The sequence below is a fragment of the Eubalaena glacialis genome, chromosome 8 (genome assembly GCF_028564815.1).
Source record: "Eubalaena glacialis isolate mEubGla1 chromosome 8, mEubGla1.1.hap2.+ XY, whole genome shotgun sequence".
NCBI classification, from domain to species: domain Eukaryota; kingdom Metazoa; phylum Chordata; class Mammalia; order Artiodactyla; family Balaenidae; genus Eubalaena; species Eubalaena glacialis.
Window position 1 is genome coordinate 114,232,626 of NC_083723.1, and position 15,134 is coordinate 114,247,759.

At 36.0% G+C, this 15,134-nt stretch overlaps 1 protein-coding gene across 4 annotated transcripts in view; it reads left to right on the top strand.

The window, feature by feature from the left end:
- UBN2 (ubinuclein 2) overlaps nt 1-15,134 on the top strand; it is an 84,402-nt gene that overhangs the window by 44,306 nt on the left and 24,962 nt on the right. For all 4 annotated transcript variants that reach the window (XR_009701795.1, XM_061198091.1, XM_061198093.1 and 1 more), the window contains 6 exons: nt 752-870; nt 1,380-1,493; nt 2,076-2,219; nt 2,954-3,004; nt 5,003-5,045; nt 8,936-10,486. Coding sequence is in view for 3 of the 4 variants with exons in the window: in XM_061198091.1 (XP_061054074.1) it covers nt 752-870; nt 1,380-1,493; nt 2,076-2,219; nt 2,954-3,004; nt 5,003-5,045; nt 8,936-10,486 (2,022 nt within the window). In the remaining variant the exon portion in view is untranslated. The remainder of the gene's footprint in view (nt 1-751; nt 871-1,379; nt 1,494-2,075; nt 2,220-2,953; nt 3,005-5,002; nt 5,046-8,935; nt 10,487-15,134) is intronic.

Sequence of the window (15,134 nt, forward strand, 5' to 3'; positions counted from 1 at the left end):
TAAACACAGTTGTGTCAGTAAGAAAAGCAAAGTCTAATATTTCTGCACCTATGACAGTAATAAGAGTATGTTCTAAATAGCTACATATATATTTTGTTACTTGCAAGATGAAATTAATAAATTGATTGATTGAAGCTGTCAGATACAAACCTACTTTTCTTTTTGCCCTGAACCGACATGAATAAGAGTCTCCCATTTTCCTCTTTCACTTTGGCCTTGACCTTGCATTTTTGCTTACAACTTAAGTCACAATTACTAACAATAAACAAGCAAACAGGATGCCAGCGTTCTGCTGGTGGTCACCAAACCAAATTGTGCACTCCAGTCCTCCAAAGCAGTATCTCTTCTTGTGGCACTAGTTCCCCATCATAATGAGGATTAACTGGTCGTAGTCTGCACAATGTAGATTTTGTTCTCTATTTAATCATTTTATTACAGTTAAAGTGTCCATATAATTTACTGGAGTATTTTTAAGAGTGTAATTGAGCACTATTAATAATTATGCTGAGGCAACAGGCAAAAACTGGGACTCTGCTTGGCTGTCTGGGAAGTAGGGTTATCCTAATTTTATTTACAGTGTGCATTATGAAAAGTCAGCATTTTAGAAGAAATGTCCGTATTTGAATATGCTAACATTTCAAATGTGTGATCAATATCTAAAACCCAAATTTCATCTTTTGAGGATCTGCTTGCAAAATAAGTTTTGTAAATATGTTTGAAAAAACTTTCAGTGTTTTTTTTTTCTCCTCAGGATGATCGTTTAAGAGAACCTCTGCAAAAACTGAAACTGGCTGTTAGCAATGTCATGCCTGAACAGCTATTTAAATACCAGGAGGACTGCCAGGCTCGTAATCAAGCTAAGTGTGCCAAGTACGTACCTCTTCTATTTGGACTGGCTTTTGCATTTGAGAAATACTTGTAGCTGTTAGGGATTGGTCTCAAGTGGACTTCATCACCCAGTAGAAATCCATATAAACCACTGAAGTGGTATAATTGAATATATTTTCTAAATGGCAAGTGACTTTCCACTCAGCTGCTTTGGTGTGAAAGGCAAAAGGTCTTTTGATTTAGTGTATGGATGTGATCAAAGCTAGAGCTGACACTGGTCAGACATTTCACATGTTGACCTACTTGACTGGTTGAAGTTGGATACAAAAGATAAGTGTTCATGCCTTTATATTAGAGTCTGAAGACCTTATTTACCAGAGCGCTTTATAATGCACTTCAAACTCATAGAGTATTATGTGGAAAGGCAGACTCCTCATTTACCCTGGCTTTTGAGTTAACATTCAATTAAGCAATTCAACAAGTATCTAAGGAGCATATTATAGGCAGTGTTGGGTTGAAACTTTGCTTCATAAAATGGTTTTCACTTTTAGGTTTCAAACAGATGAAGAACGAGAAAAAAATGGATCTGAGGAAGATGATGATGAGAAACCAGGGAAACGTGTCATAGGACCAAGGAAGAAATTCCACTGGGATGACACCATTAGGTAAGATTTAACCAAAACCTTCACTTTTAACCAAATAGATGATGCAGAAGTAAGGTTTCTCGTAAAAAGAATCGATAGTAAATGGAAAACTAGATAGAAGCAACCAGAAGTTAGTGTGTAGGAAAAATTTATTCAAGAGAAGATTAATTTGGTTCTAATATCCTTAGAGTTCTATCACTTCTATTTACATATAGTACTTTTTATAAGCTAATCTTATTATTGAGTAAGTCATACTGGTTTCAGAGGTGAAGTACTAAATATATTTATATAACCAGTCATCTTTCTTACCAGTATTTCTGTACTCCAAGTGGAGCGTTTAGTTGTAGGACTACCCCTTTTAATCTTTGGTGCCTGGATTAAAGGTATCAAAGGAAATTATCTCATATTGGGAATTTGGCTATAGTACACTGAATGATATATGTTAGAAATTATTTATCTTCATGTCATCTTCTGAATTCTTCAGATAATATTCTTTATTATTGCTGTCAGATTTGTGTGCTTTTAAAAAATCTGTTTCAAGCTTAATTTTCTACAATTTTGCAGTCAGATTTATATATAAATATATATTTTTAATCTGTTTAGAACTTTGTTATGTAACCTTGTTGAGATCAAATTGGGATGCTATGAGTTAGAGCCAAATAAAAGCCAGTCTGCTGAGGATTATCTTAAATCCTTTATGGAGACAGAGGTGAAACCATTGTGGCCTAAGGGCTGGATGCAGGCAAGGTAAGAAATATGACATCCTAGATTTTATTTTACTTTTTTATTGCTGTTATTAAAGACATATATACACACATATGACATTCATTTTCCTAAGAACCTAGTGTGTTTAACATTCTTTACAGTCATCTCAGATGATGTCTGCTTTGAAAGCTTCACTCACTTAAAAAACAAAACAATTAGTCACATGGACATAGAGATACACATAAAGGTGATTTTTTTTTTTTTTTTTTACCAACCACTTTTTCTTTTTTGCACGTGAATTTCCTAATAAGAGAAAAGGGGAGGGGGGAAGAAGGTTTTGAACTTTGGAAGGGGAACTTTGTATGGGTATCATGAAGATAAGTAACTGAGTACAAGATTTAGAGTGTAGAAAAAGAGGCACAGCCTTAGTGCTATTGAAAATAGTCAATGTAGAGTGGTATCTCTAAAACTAAGTGTAGCCCAGTTTAAAGAGTTAAGTAAAGAATGTTAAAATTAATAGACTTGGCTGTCTCAACCTGTCATCCTAAAGTATTCATCTTAAATCAACAGAAATCTGTTAAAAGATTTAAATAAAGAGGGAATATAACATTTCCCATAAAATAGGTTATTGAATTTACTGTACCATTATAAGTCTTTACTTGGTAAAAAAAAAAGCAAGTAGTAGCCTATTGAATATTAAATGATTAAAATAACAAAGTGATTATCATGTTATTATCTGCTGCAGAAAAATAATTGTGTCCTTTTAATTTTTCCAGAATGCTTTTTAAGGAAAGTCGGAGTGTACATAATCATCTTACTTCTGCTCCGTGAGTAAATGCAGACTCCAGATTTCTTCATGTATATTTATTCACATTATGATATTTAGTAAACAAAAATATCATTTATTAAATGCTAGGTAAAATAGAACTTAAACATACATTTATACAATCTCTGTCTTAGCACTGCTTTTTTGTTTTTAAAAATCGTTTAAACTGTTGACTCTGTAGACCTCAGGACACATTTATCTATTGAAGAACTTCTCAGGCTAGTCTCTAAAAACTTGAATCCATAATGTAACATATTGGCCTGAGATCTGGTAGTGAGAAGCCATGTAAACAGGAAGGCTCTGGTGGTTTCCTTTGTTCCTGGACCATCTGCCCTCCAGTTGTTTTGTATACTTTTTCTTTCCCTCTTAATGACCATCTACAAAGGTAATCTGTTAGCCTCATGCTTTCCAGGACAGTTCTGTGTATATCCTACCTAGCCTTGCCTTGCAGTGTTTTATTCCACAAAATTAACATGCTCTTCATGTCCTTCCCTCTGTCCAAAACTGAATCTTTCATTAGTGATATATTGATAATTACTAAAGAAGGGTCTCTAGTGAAAAGGCAAGTTTTTTCTGTGGTTACATTTTTGGGTGAATACTGGTTAATTTGACAAGGATTTTATTTTTACCTACAACTTAAGGCTACTTCTCTATTGCCTAGAAGTGTAGTATTAAGAGTTAATAAAATATAAAATTAGCAAGTCACTGAGAATTTACTGAGCACTGTAGTTCAGTATTCCACTAAGAGATCTGGTTAACATCTGGGTAATGTTACAAAATTCCCCCTCTCCTTGTATACAGTTATAGTAGGTGGAATTTTTTACAGCTTTTAGGAAGGACACTTTGTTAGTATACCATCAGAGATGTATTGAGTTGGTATGGTTTTCAGATCTTGCTAGTTTTGTTGTTTTGGGTATAAATTTGGAGTAGTTTGGTTTCATACATTATAGGTTTACTTTGTTGCAGGTGGTTTAGATATCCCAGGGTGGGGGGTATGTATATTTTTTATGCCTTTATATGTATTTGTGTCAATAATATTTCAGGCCTTTAATTTCCCTATAGTTCTAAAATCACGTTACAATTCAAGTATAAATAAATAATTCATTCCTTTAATTCTAAAGCAAGTGTTTACATAGATCCTTTACCTCAGTTTTTATTTTTTTCTTTTTTAGTAGCCTCATTATTATGGCTAACTTTGTGTTTCGTTTTGTATCAGAAAGTAGGAATCTGTGTGATAATATGGGCCTGAAAGTCATGAATATTACTGTTGCCTTAACGAAGTTGTAGATTGGCAGTAAAATTTTAATCAAGATACTTGTTAATTTAATTGATGGCATTTTAACTTAGTGAAGTCGAAATATTCAGACATGTGAGGTATTTTAGCTTTTCAACCCTTTTTTAATCTTCAAACATTTTCCACACTGGTTCCCAAAGGTTCCAAGGATCCATGGTATTTTTTATTGCCTTTTTTCTGTCATTTTGAAATTTTTTATCTAAATTATTATGTTAAAAATAATTTTCTTTAAAAACTTGAGGATTTTTTGTTTTGTTTTTTAAACAGTATCTCATTTACAACCTCTTAGCATGGTTTAATTTGAGCTTAAAGTTCCTTGAAGCTCTTATTCTATAAATAATTACAAATTCTTACCAATTCTTTGAAGTAAGCCTCCTTAGGCAGCTTTGTTAGCCTGTTTTGAATTATTTTAATTTTTTTTTTTTTTTGAGTATTTACATTTAATTTTTTAAAAAACTTTATCATCTACATTTCACATTTTACTAATGGTTTGGCCTTTATTCTAGTTAATTGAAATTGGGGAACATGGTGCTGTATATTCACATATAAACTGAGCACTTATATAGCTTATATATTGTTCCTTCAGAAAACTTCCCAAATAGAAGAAATTACTTACCCATATAATTACAAGATTATGTGTTACAATTTCCTAATGAATGACTTAACTGCTCCTGAAATGGCCTCCTTTTTAATCTTTTCTCTTAGGGCAAAGAAAAAGGTGATTCCTGCACCTAAACCCAAAGTGAAGGTAAGTGTTGAACCAAATCTTTAATTAGTGATAATTGGTGACTGTTGAAATACATTCTTATGATGAAAAGGTTATATGGTATTTCACATATATTTTAGGTACCATACTCATAAGATGGGTGTTTTCAAACATTGTAAAAATCCTAGAACCATTGTATTTGGGAGAAGAGATGACTTTGTGGCAGTGGGAAATTTATATACATTAGTTAAATTGTAAGGCTTATTACTACTTAGAAATGTTAGATAAAATATGACAAATAGCTCTCAGAAGCATTGCTGAGATTGCAAATATAAATATATAAGAGAAATTCCTAAGGCTCAAAACAAAGAAGAAGCTGCCAGAGTGTTAATCTGTCACTGAAACTTTAGTTGCCCTTAGGTGCATTTGCTGATTTCCATCACCTTCTCAGAGCACAGCAGATAAGATTTTCTTAGACTTAAATAGGTTGGGAATTGGAATGAAACTCTCCATAAACCTGGGACTCGTAAAGGATAACATTTTTAGTAAAAGAAAGAACTAGAAAAGAAATCCATTCACCAGCGGAAAGACTAAGAAATTTGTGTATCTTGGCCTGGGTTCTGGATTAGGGGAAGAAAGTCCTCCCTGAAATTTTTCTCTGGATTAGGAGTTTAATTTACACAACCTGCAAGATCTGGGAAAACCTCAGGCTAAGAAAATAACTTAAGGTTGGTAGATTAGTATTAACCCAGGGCAATGGCAGATCACATTCACTCTTTAATAATGTACCTTCATCCCAGGCCTCAAAGGCTTATCACATATATACTGTGTCAAACATGAGTCTACAATCTGAAAATACAGAATACGTGAGGAAATAAGTTACTATGAGTGAATCAGCAGAAACAGCCAACAGAATTAGATCCCTAAGAAGGGCAAGGAATGGATTTATTAGATTTAGAACATAAAGTAACTTAAGTTTTTTAATATTTAAAAAAGTAGAAGGGGGGACAAAAAATATCCGATCAAAGTAGACAAAGCAGAGTTGAACCAAGTATAACCTCTAGAAGTGAAAACTATAATCATTTGAAATTAAAATTGTAATGAAAGCCCACAACTTGTAGGTTTCAGACTTTTCCCATAGCCTTCATCTCTTTGAATAGAGTTTCTTTGCTTGTGAGGTTAGGGCCAGAAGGTCAATATTTGCTACTCCATGGTCTTCTTAATTTATCATATTAGAGGCTCTTTGAATACAGATTACATAGTCTTCTTTTTCTTAGTTAACCTGCTTTGTCTTCTAATCCAAATAATATGGAGCCAGTATTTCATTAAATCTATTGAGTTCATGCTTTGTTTTGACATTTGACTTTATTTTTAAACTCCTAATACCCACCATAAAGCGTTGGTTAAATTTTGATACATCTATTTAAACATATGATTAATTTACCAGAATTCTAATAATGGGTGTGCTGGGATGGTACAGGGGAATTATCTGTTTTGTTCCTTTCTTTGTGATTAAATTACCCTTTCCTTTTCCCCAAATGGAAAAACTGTATTGCGGATATGGTTTTTTCCTGCCCTGCTGACCCTTAAATACCTATTTCAGTTATAAAGGTAATATAAGGAAATGCTTACAGGAGAAAATGCAAACAATACAGAAAAGTAAGAAGGAGGAAAGTAAAAATATCCAGAAATTTCTGCTCACACAGAAGAAAAAGCTACTAACTTTCTGGTACACATCTGCCCTCCCTTCTTCTGGCTCTCTGTCCCTGCCTCCCCTCCTTCTTTCCTTCCACCCATTCATCCATTCATCCATCCATCTATCCATCTATCCATCTATCCATCTGCCCATCCAGTCATTCATTTATCCAGATTGAATTAACATTTTATATACATGGAATAACCTGCTTTTTCGGCTCAAATATATATCCTGAACAATTTACCAATATAAATCTACACAGTACTCTCTTGGTTGGATTTAATGTTATTTTTGTAAAGAAAAAAATATTAATTAAAGAAAAATTAGAAAGTTACTTAAAATGACAATCTTATACTGGTAACACTCCCAATATTATTTTGACACACTCCCCCACTCTCAGTTTCTGTACTTTTTATAGTAATGCAGTTTTCACTAATTATGTAATTGGATGGCATGTCAGTGCAATCATGTTTCATCTGCATTACCTGTTCATCTTAGCAGACAATTTTGACCTTAATGTAGTTACGCTACAGACTTCTAAAAGGTATTGAGGTTTTCAATCACGGCTTTTTAGAATAGAAGTTTAGAGAAATTGCTAAGAAAGAGTATAGTGGCATTCTTAACAGAAATAAGAATTTATTATTCTTATTTACTGTAATACCTTAGAAAGTAGATGGTAAAGACCCTTTCTCTCCATGCTTTCTCCACTGTAGTTAGAGTAAGTGCTGTCATGGCGTAAATTAATGTATAATATAAGGGTTTGGGTTTATTTGGATTTGTCTGTTTTTAAGAAACTAATTGAAGAAACTTTGAAAAGATTTTTATGTAGTTTTATTTCTTCTTAACCTTAAATATAAAATGAGTCATGTACTTTATATTTTTCTTAAGAGAAAGATACTTTTTAAATTCTTTTGCTCTTTGCGTGTTTTAAACTGTGCCCTAATTCTCGTATCTCTTCCTTGAATTTTAAGAAAGTTAATTTTTTTTGATAAAACAGAAAATATTCTCTCTTAGGTATTCCAAGTTTTAATTCCTAATACTCTTGCTTTCTTAGCATAGTCCCTTGCTCATAGTGAATATATGTGGAATAAATTACAAATGACTTCTACCATAATGAATAGAAAAGGTAATTTAAGTGTGCTTGAATTGAATCTTCTGCCAGTTTGATGTACCAGTTTCTCTATATACTGCCTATGGGTAGCTGTAGGACAGGCATACAAAGAGGCCGAAATGCAAGGAAGCAGAGAGTGAGGGCCAGTATCGTAGTAAACCACACTATACGAGATGGGTAGAATCTTTTTTTTATATAATTAATTTATTTTTATTATTTATTTTTTTAATTTTTGGCTGCGTTGGGTCTTTTATGCTGTGCGCGGGCTTTCTCTAGTTGCGGCGAGCGGAGGCTACTCTTTGTTGCGGTATGCGGGCTTCTCACTGCGGTGGCTTCTCTTGTTGCGGAGCACGGGCTGTAGGCTTGCGGGCTTCAGTAGTTGTGGCACACGGGCTCAGTAGTTGTAGCTCGTGGGCTCTAGAGCGCAGGCTCAGGAGTTGTGGCTCACGGACTTAGTTGCTCCCTGGCATGTGGGATCCTTCCAGACCAGGGCTCAAACGCATGTCCCCTGCATTGGCAGGCAGATTCCTAACCACTGCGTCACCAGGGGAGTCCCTGGGTAGAATCTTAAGATAAAGGCAGAGGGACTTCCCTGGCGGTCCAGCGGTTAAGACTCTGCACTTCCACTGCAGGGGGCTCGGGATCAATCCCTGGTCGGGGAACTAAGATCCTGCGTGCTGCACGGTGCGGCCAAAAGGTTAAAAAAATACAAATAAAAAAGATAAAGGCAGAAGTTCTCCTAGGTATAAGGAGGATAAAAAGAGAATAGTCTCTGAACAAATGGATTCGGAATAGTATCTGAAGATCTGATAGAGGTGGGTGAGGGGAGAGGAGGTTTCATTAGTAATAGACCTAGTATATGAATGTTCCTTTGGCTTGGTTTTAAGCCTTCTTAGAATGGCTTACTAAGATGTGGCAGCTGTGTGCAATACATCAGATACTTTGGCTTTTGAGGACAGTTCAGTTAGGAGCTCTACCCTCTGGAAAATTATTTTGGTTTTTACAGTCTCTAAAGATTTCTAGTAGAATTTTAGTTATGAGAATTCCTTTGTCCTTTAAAATCTAATACTTTGTAATTTTTGACTAATCGTTTTTGTTTTTCCAACATAATGCTGTTTATGCTAGGAGTGTAGTCCAAAAAAGGACCAGAAAACTCCTGCATCCTTGGTGGCTTCAGTTGGTGGCCCTTCAACGAGCTCTAGCACGTCTGCTGTGGCCTCCACCAGTTCTAGCTCTACACCAGCCCAGGAGACGATCTGCCTTGATGACTCACTAGATGAAGAACTTTCTTTTCATCCACCTGCACTGGATCTTGTTTCTGAAGCTTTAGCTGTTATCAACAACGGGAACAAGGGCCCTCCAGCTGGCTCAAGGATAAGTATGCCAACTGCAAAACCTCGTCCAGGACTGAGAGAGGAAAAATTAGCAAGTATCATGAGTAAACTGCCACTGGCTACTCCCAAAAAACTAGATTCTACTCAGACCGCACATTCATCAAGTCTTATTGCTGGCCACACAGGGCCAGTACCAAAGAAACCCCAGGATTTAGCTCATACTGGCATCTCTTCAGGCCTTATTGCTGGTTCTTCAATTCAGAACCCTAAAGTTTCCTTAGAACCTTTGCCAGCCAGGCTACTTCAACAAGGACTACAGAGGTCAAGCCAGATTCATGCTTCTTCCTCTTCACAGACCCATGTCTCCTCTTCTTCCCAAGCCCAAGTTGCTGCCTCCTCTCACGCTCTGGGAACATCAGAGGCCCAAGATGCTTCTTCGTTAACACAAGTAACAAAGGTGCACCAGCATTCAGCTGTCCAACAGAACTATGTGTCTCCATTACAAGCAACTATTAGTAAATCACAGACCAATCCAGTGGTGAAATTAAGTAATAATCCCCAACTTTCCTGTTCATCCCCACTTATTAAGTCTTCAGATAAGCCACTTATGTACCGCCTTCCCTTATCTGCTCCCCCACCTGGAAATGGTTCTCAAGGGTCCCACTCCCTGGTTTCTAGGACAGTACCTAGCACCACTACCTCCAGTAACTATTTAGCCAAGGCGATGGTGTCACAAATCCCCACGCAGGGTTTCAAATCTCCCTTCTCAATGGCTGCATCCCCAAAACTTGCCGCATCTCCGAAACCTGCCACATCTCCTAAACCCTTGCCCTCACCTAAGCCTTCTGCCTCACCCAAGCCCTCTCAGTCAGCTAAGCCTTCAGTATCAACTAAACTTATTTCTAAATCCAACCCAACTCCCAAACCTACTGTATCCCCAAGTCCTTCCAGTCCGAATGCACTAGTGGCCCAGAGTAGCCACTCTAGCGGTAACAACCCAGTCCATAAACAGCCCAGTGGAATAAACATCAGCAGACAGTCTCCCACCTTGAATTTATTGCCCTCTAATCGCACTTCAGGCCTTCCATCTACAAAAAATCTTCAGGCCCCTCCAAAGCTAACAAACTCATCATCCACTGGAACTGTCGGCAAGAATAGCTTGAGTGGAATTGCAATGAATGTACCGGCCAGCAGAGGTAGCAACCTTAACTCAAGCGGAGCTAGTAGGACTAGTCTATCTGGGGGAACAGGAAGTGGAACACAGGGTGCTACTAAACCGTTGTCTACTCCACATAGACCATCCTCTGCCTCAGGGTCGTCAGTGGTAACAGCCAGTGTGCAGGTATGTATGTTAGATACATTCACGTGATAAAGTGTAAGATGGTGTAATTTCTCTTGTGAGTCAATTTACTGACTTTATTATAATATCATCAGTTGTTTATGATGACTTATAACTTATGGATGTTGACATCACAGTGATGGAGACACCTGGGAATGAAATTTTTGTTGGGATGTGGATTTTTTTTTATTACATGCTTGCTTTCAAAATTTTTAAAAAACACAACTAAAATGCATATTTAAAACTGTACCTTATCAAAGTCCAGAACAAAATAGTCACTTATGATTTTAACATACCTTCACATGTCTCTTCTTTTCCCCATCCTAGTCCCCTTTCTCCTGCCAACTTTCATAATTTTTTATTTAATAAAATTTATACATTCATATTATTTTTTTCCTCTAACCATTTGTCTTTTCGAATAAAATTTTTATTTTGCACAAATTTTGCAGTTATTCATATATAATTCTCTGTCAAGTTAGTGTCAGTAATCCGTTTATACCACACTTTCCCCATTTGTGAGTTTTTAATTTAAATTTATCTCTCATTTAGCAGGAGTACCTAATTCAAGGAATCTTTTCAAGAAGGCTAATGTGAAAGCTGTTTTACTTTAGCTCTTGCATACCTGATAATTTCTGTGCTGCCACACTTGAGTTGATAAAGACTTCTTGGGTCACTAACTGTCTCACTCCAAGTTTTGTAAATACTGCTCCACTGACCCTTACTTACTAATTAAGGTTATAAAAAAGTATGAGGCAATTCTGACTTTTTGTTCCCTTATAAGTAATGTGTTTTCTCTGCCTAAATGCTAATCACATTTTCTCTTGTTTCTTGAAAATCAAGTGTTCCCAGATAATGGCTATGTTTATCTAGTTTTCATTAATTGTGTACCTAGAAAAATGGTAACATCTTTCAATCTCAGACCTGCCCATTTTTTCAGCTCAAGAATATTTTATTCTATTATGGGTCTGATTATGTTTTCTGATCCATTCGCCTAGGTTTTTTGAGAACTCTTTATCACTCATATATTCCATCTCTCTGCCTTTCATATCATCTTCTCTGTTATTGTTTTCATCTATCTGCCACTTCTTTGTATTCTGAGGCTTTCTCAAATTTGTCCTTCACTTTACTGATTTGGTTTCTTTAACTTTTTTTTCCCTTACCCTGAAACATAATCCATGTTCGCAGTAGGTAAAATTCAGAAAAGAAGAAAATAAAAGCCACCCATCATCCCACCAGTGTTGATATTTTCCTGATAACTTTTTTAGACTCTTCAAGAAAGTGGATTTTACATAATATTCTGTTTCATAAGAAGCTTTAAAAAAATATAACATTTTATGATGTTATTTCTTAGATTCTCAGTTATTCTTTGAAAATATGACTTTTATTGATTTCTGAAATTCTGTCGTCTAAGAAAGTGCTCTAACTTTGTACTGCCTCTTATTTATGTGGAATAGGAACATCTAATGAAATACGTTTCCCCTTGGTGTTTGTAGAGGTTCTCTGCTATTCAGTACAAGCTAAGTGTTGGTATTCAATATACACTTAAAACCCAAATCATCACTCTGCCTTTACTAAAGTAGGCTTAGGAATGAATGAATTCTAGAATTCTAATATAGAACAAAATTCAATTAACTGATACTTCATTAACTGAAATCTAGGGTAAATAGATGTTTTATCTATATGATTTTGCTTTTATCAGAAATAAGAAAAAAAAAACCAATTAGGGATTGTATGTTAAAATTTAAGTTTTAACTAAGGTCTAGGAGTTAGTCCACATTCCTGTTTTATTATCTTTATTAAAATGCTGACTGTTTTTGAGATCAGTCTTTAATTTGATCACAGGAGTATGTGAGAGGAGTATAACTGAAATGGCAGTTCCGTGCCCCAGATCCTCCTCCTAGTAGTGTCAACTACTTTTAACTCTCTTAGCTGTTTCTCTTGTGTTTTTTAAAAATTGTTTTTTAAAAAATAAGAATGAATGGAAGACTGTTTATTTTAGTATTATCTTTCAGCTTCTCATTGTGATAAATAAGGCTTTTAGCTCACTTATACCTTTCCCATTTTCTTCAAAGACTAAAATTACAACTTTTGGTTAAATCTGTGACTATGTAAAATATTGTCTCTATTGAGCTAAGTGTCATTAACTGTGGTTTCAATTATAAATTTTGGACTTTTTTCCTGTAGTTAAAAATTGCTTTTTTTCCACTTGCTTTGTTTTCTTTGAATTTAAAGTTAAATCTCCCTCTATCTTTTGTCATCTCCAGAATCTATCAGTTCTTTTTTTTTTTTTTTTCCTGGAAACCTTCCTATATGATCAGTTTTCCCTGAAGAACAACTTGGTTTGTTGTTTACCAATTGGTTTGTTGGCAAGGAAACTACGTGGCGAAATTTGTGTTTCTAAAATATAACTACTTCCTCCCTGGTTTTCTTCCTCTCCGAAATGGCTTTATGGTTTGGAGACCTTAGTGTTCCTGCCTTCATGTCGGATCCTTTTTGTCTTTCTTATTGGTTTGACTGAGGAAAAGATCAGTAATTGAATAAGGTTATTTCTAACTTTTGGTCAACCTAAGGTTCTTTTTTTTTAACATAGCATCTCACTGAAGTCTTATCAGCTACCTTGTGGCCTCTAGATCCTATCCTTCTAGCTGGCCAACACTAAAAACAGATTTCCTATCTATGCCTATAAACTATTCCACTCCTTTCTGAAAGACATCTTTAGCTGTTTGCAGATGTGAAAATGACAGGTCCTGAGGTTAACAAAAGTTAAAGTCTTTCTGGGTTCACATTATTATCTCTACCTGCTTTTTATTAACTTTCCACTCAAGGCTTTCCTGTTCTTTCTTGCCCTTCAGCTTATTGATTTTCTGTGAATCCTGTCTTTGCCACTCTATAATTCCCAAAATAATTCACTAAGCAAATGTTTACTAAGTGTTTAATGTGTGCCAGGCACTCTTCTAGGTGCTGGGGAAATGGGGTGAATCAAGATCCCTCCTCTCATGTGGCGTATATTCTAGGTAGGAAGATAAGCAAAACACAAGTATTTAAAAATACTTTAAGCGCTATAAAAATAAAAACAGAGTAATATGATAAAGTGTGATTGCTACTAACATGGATAAGGGAGATGGAGAAGGCCTCTTTGACGAGGCAACATTAGAGCTGAGAATTGAATGAGCAGGAGCCAGCCATTTGGAGAGAAGAGCGAACAGCCCAGGCAAGAAGGGGATGGTAGATGTGAAGACACTGAGATAGGCAAGAGCCTGACGACGTGCAGGCCTGCATGGCTAGACAGTAGGGAAGGATGGGGAGGTGAGGAGATCAAAGATCAACTCCGAACCATGTGATGGAGGACCTTGTGGGCCACAGTAAGGGCTTGGGCTTTTACTTCTGTTCAGCGGGAAGCTGTTGGAGGGGAGTGGTATGGTCTGATTTATATTTCAAAAGATCACTCTGGGTGTTGTAGAGAATGGGGGACAGATGTACTCACCAAAATGAAACACGTCGTTAAAAGAAAAATGTAATGCCCACCACAGGAAGAGCAAGGTGCCCGTTCATATTTTCCCCTAGGAGTGAAATGTGGAGGTCATGGAAAATATTTTTGATTATGGGGCATTATCCCAAACTATTTGCCTACTTCATGTTGACAGCTTCTCCTGTGTGCTTCCGAATGATATCAACAGTGGGATATCCCACTTTTGAAAGGTCTCCACCTTCTACGAGAGAAAAACTTATAAATGCCCATATAACATTTAGATAATCTGGTGTTTCACTTTAGCTTTATAAACAAAAGTGGCTATGGAAGGTTTTTAAAAGTACAGAATGTTCGATAGTTATGGCATGGTGCCATTTTTTATTGCTAATACATGTTACTTAATTGTGGAAGTTGCCCTAATTTGCATTTTCTGTCAGTTTTAATGCTTCCATTAGCCTCCCCCAGAAAAGCATAGAAGAGTTCTCCTTATTAGCAGTGTTTCATGTTCCTCACTAGGGGGGCTCCACTTGGGGCACATGGCCTTGGAGTGTGTTCCCCATATTATCCTGAGACTAAAATAGAATTACGATTAAAAAGAAGAAAGAACCCTTGTTAATTCTTAAATTGATGCTGGATCCTTTTTTTGCTTCAGAAGCATTGTTGTTTCTAACTTAGTAATTCTTTCCTAAATCACCCATTTTGTATATCATGGTGGGCACAGTAGAGGGGAAAGACTGGCAAGTAAGAAAAATAGTCAAGTCCAAGCGTAAAGTGATAAAGATTTGTACTTAAGTGTGGGAGGAAGTTGGGATTAAAAAAAAAAAAAAAGATATCATGTTGACTGCGAGCTCATCTTGTTCTTCATTTCATGATGCTTAAAAACTAAGGTTTCAAGCCAGAGTGGTGGGAAAGAATGAAACTACTGATCCTAGCATTTAACATATACGAGAAGGAAGTGATTGTAGCAGATGATGAGTTCAATTCTGGACATGCCAAGTTGGCGAGTGTTAGATATCCAAGCGGAATTCTTCACTAAACCGTTAGCTAAACAGGATTGAAACTGAGATGAGAGGTCAGAACTATAGGTATAAATCTGAGAGATAAATAAAGGAGATAAGGGAAGGCTATTGGAGAACTAGTGGAAAAACCAGAATAGAAAGCTTTTGGAGGATGTTCTTCATT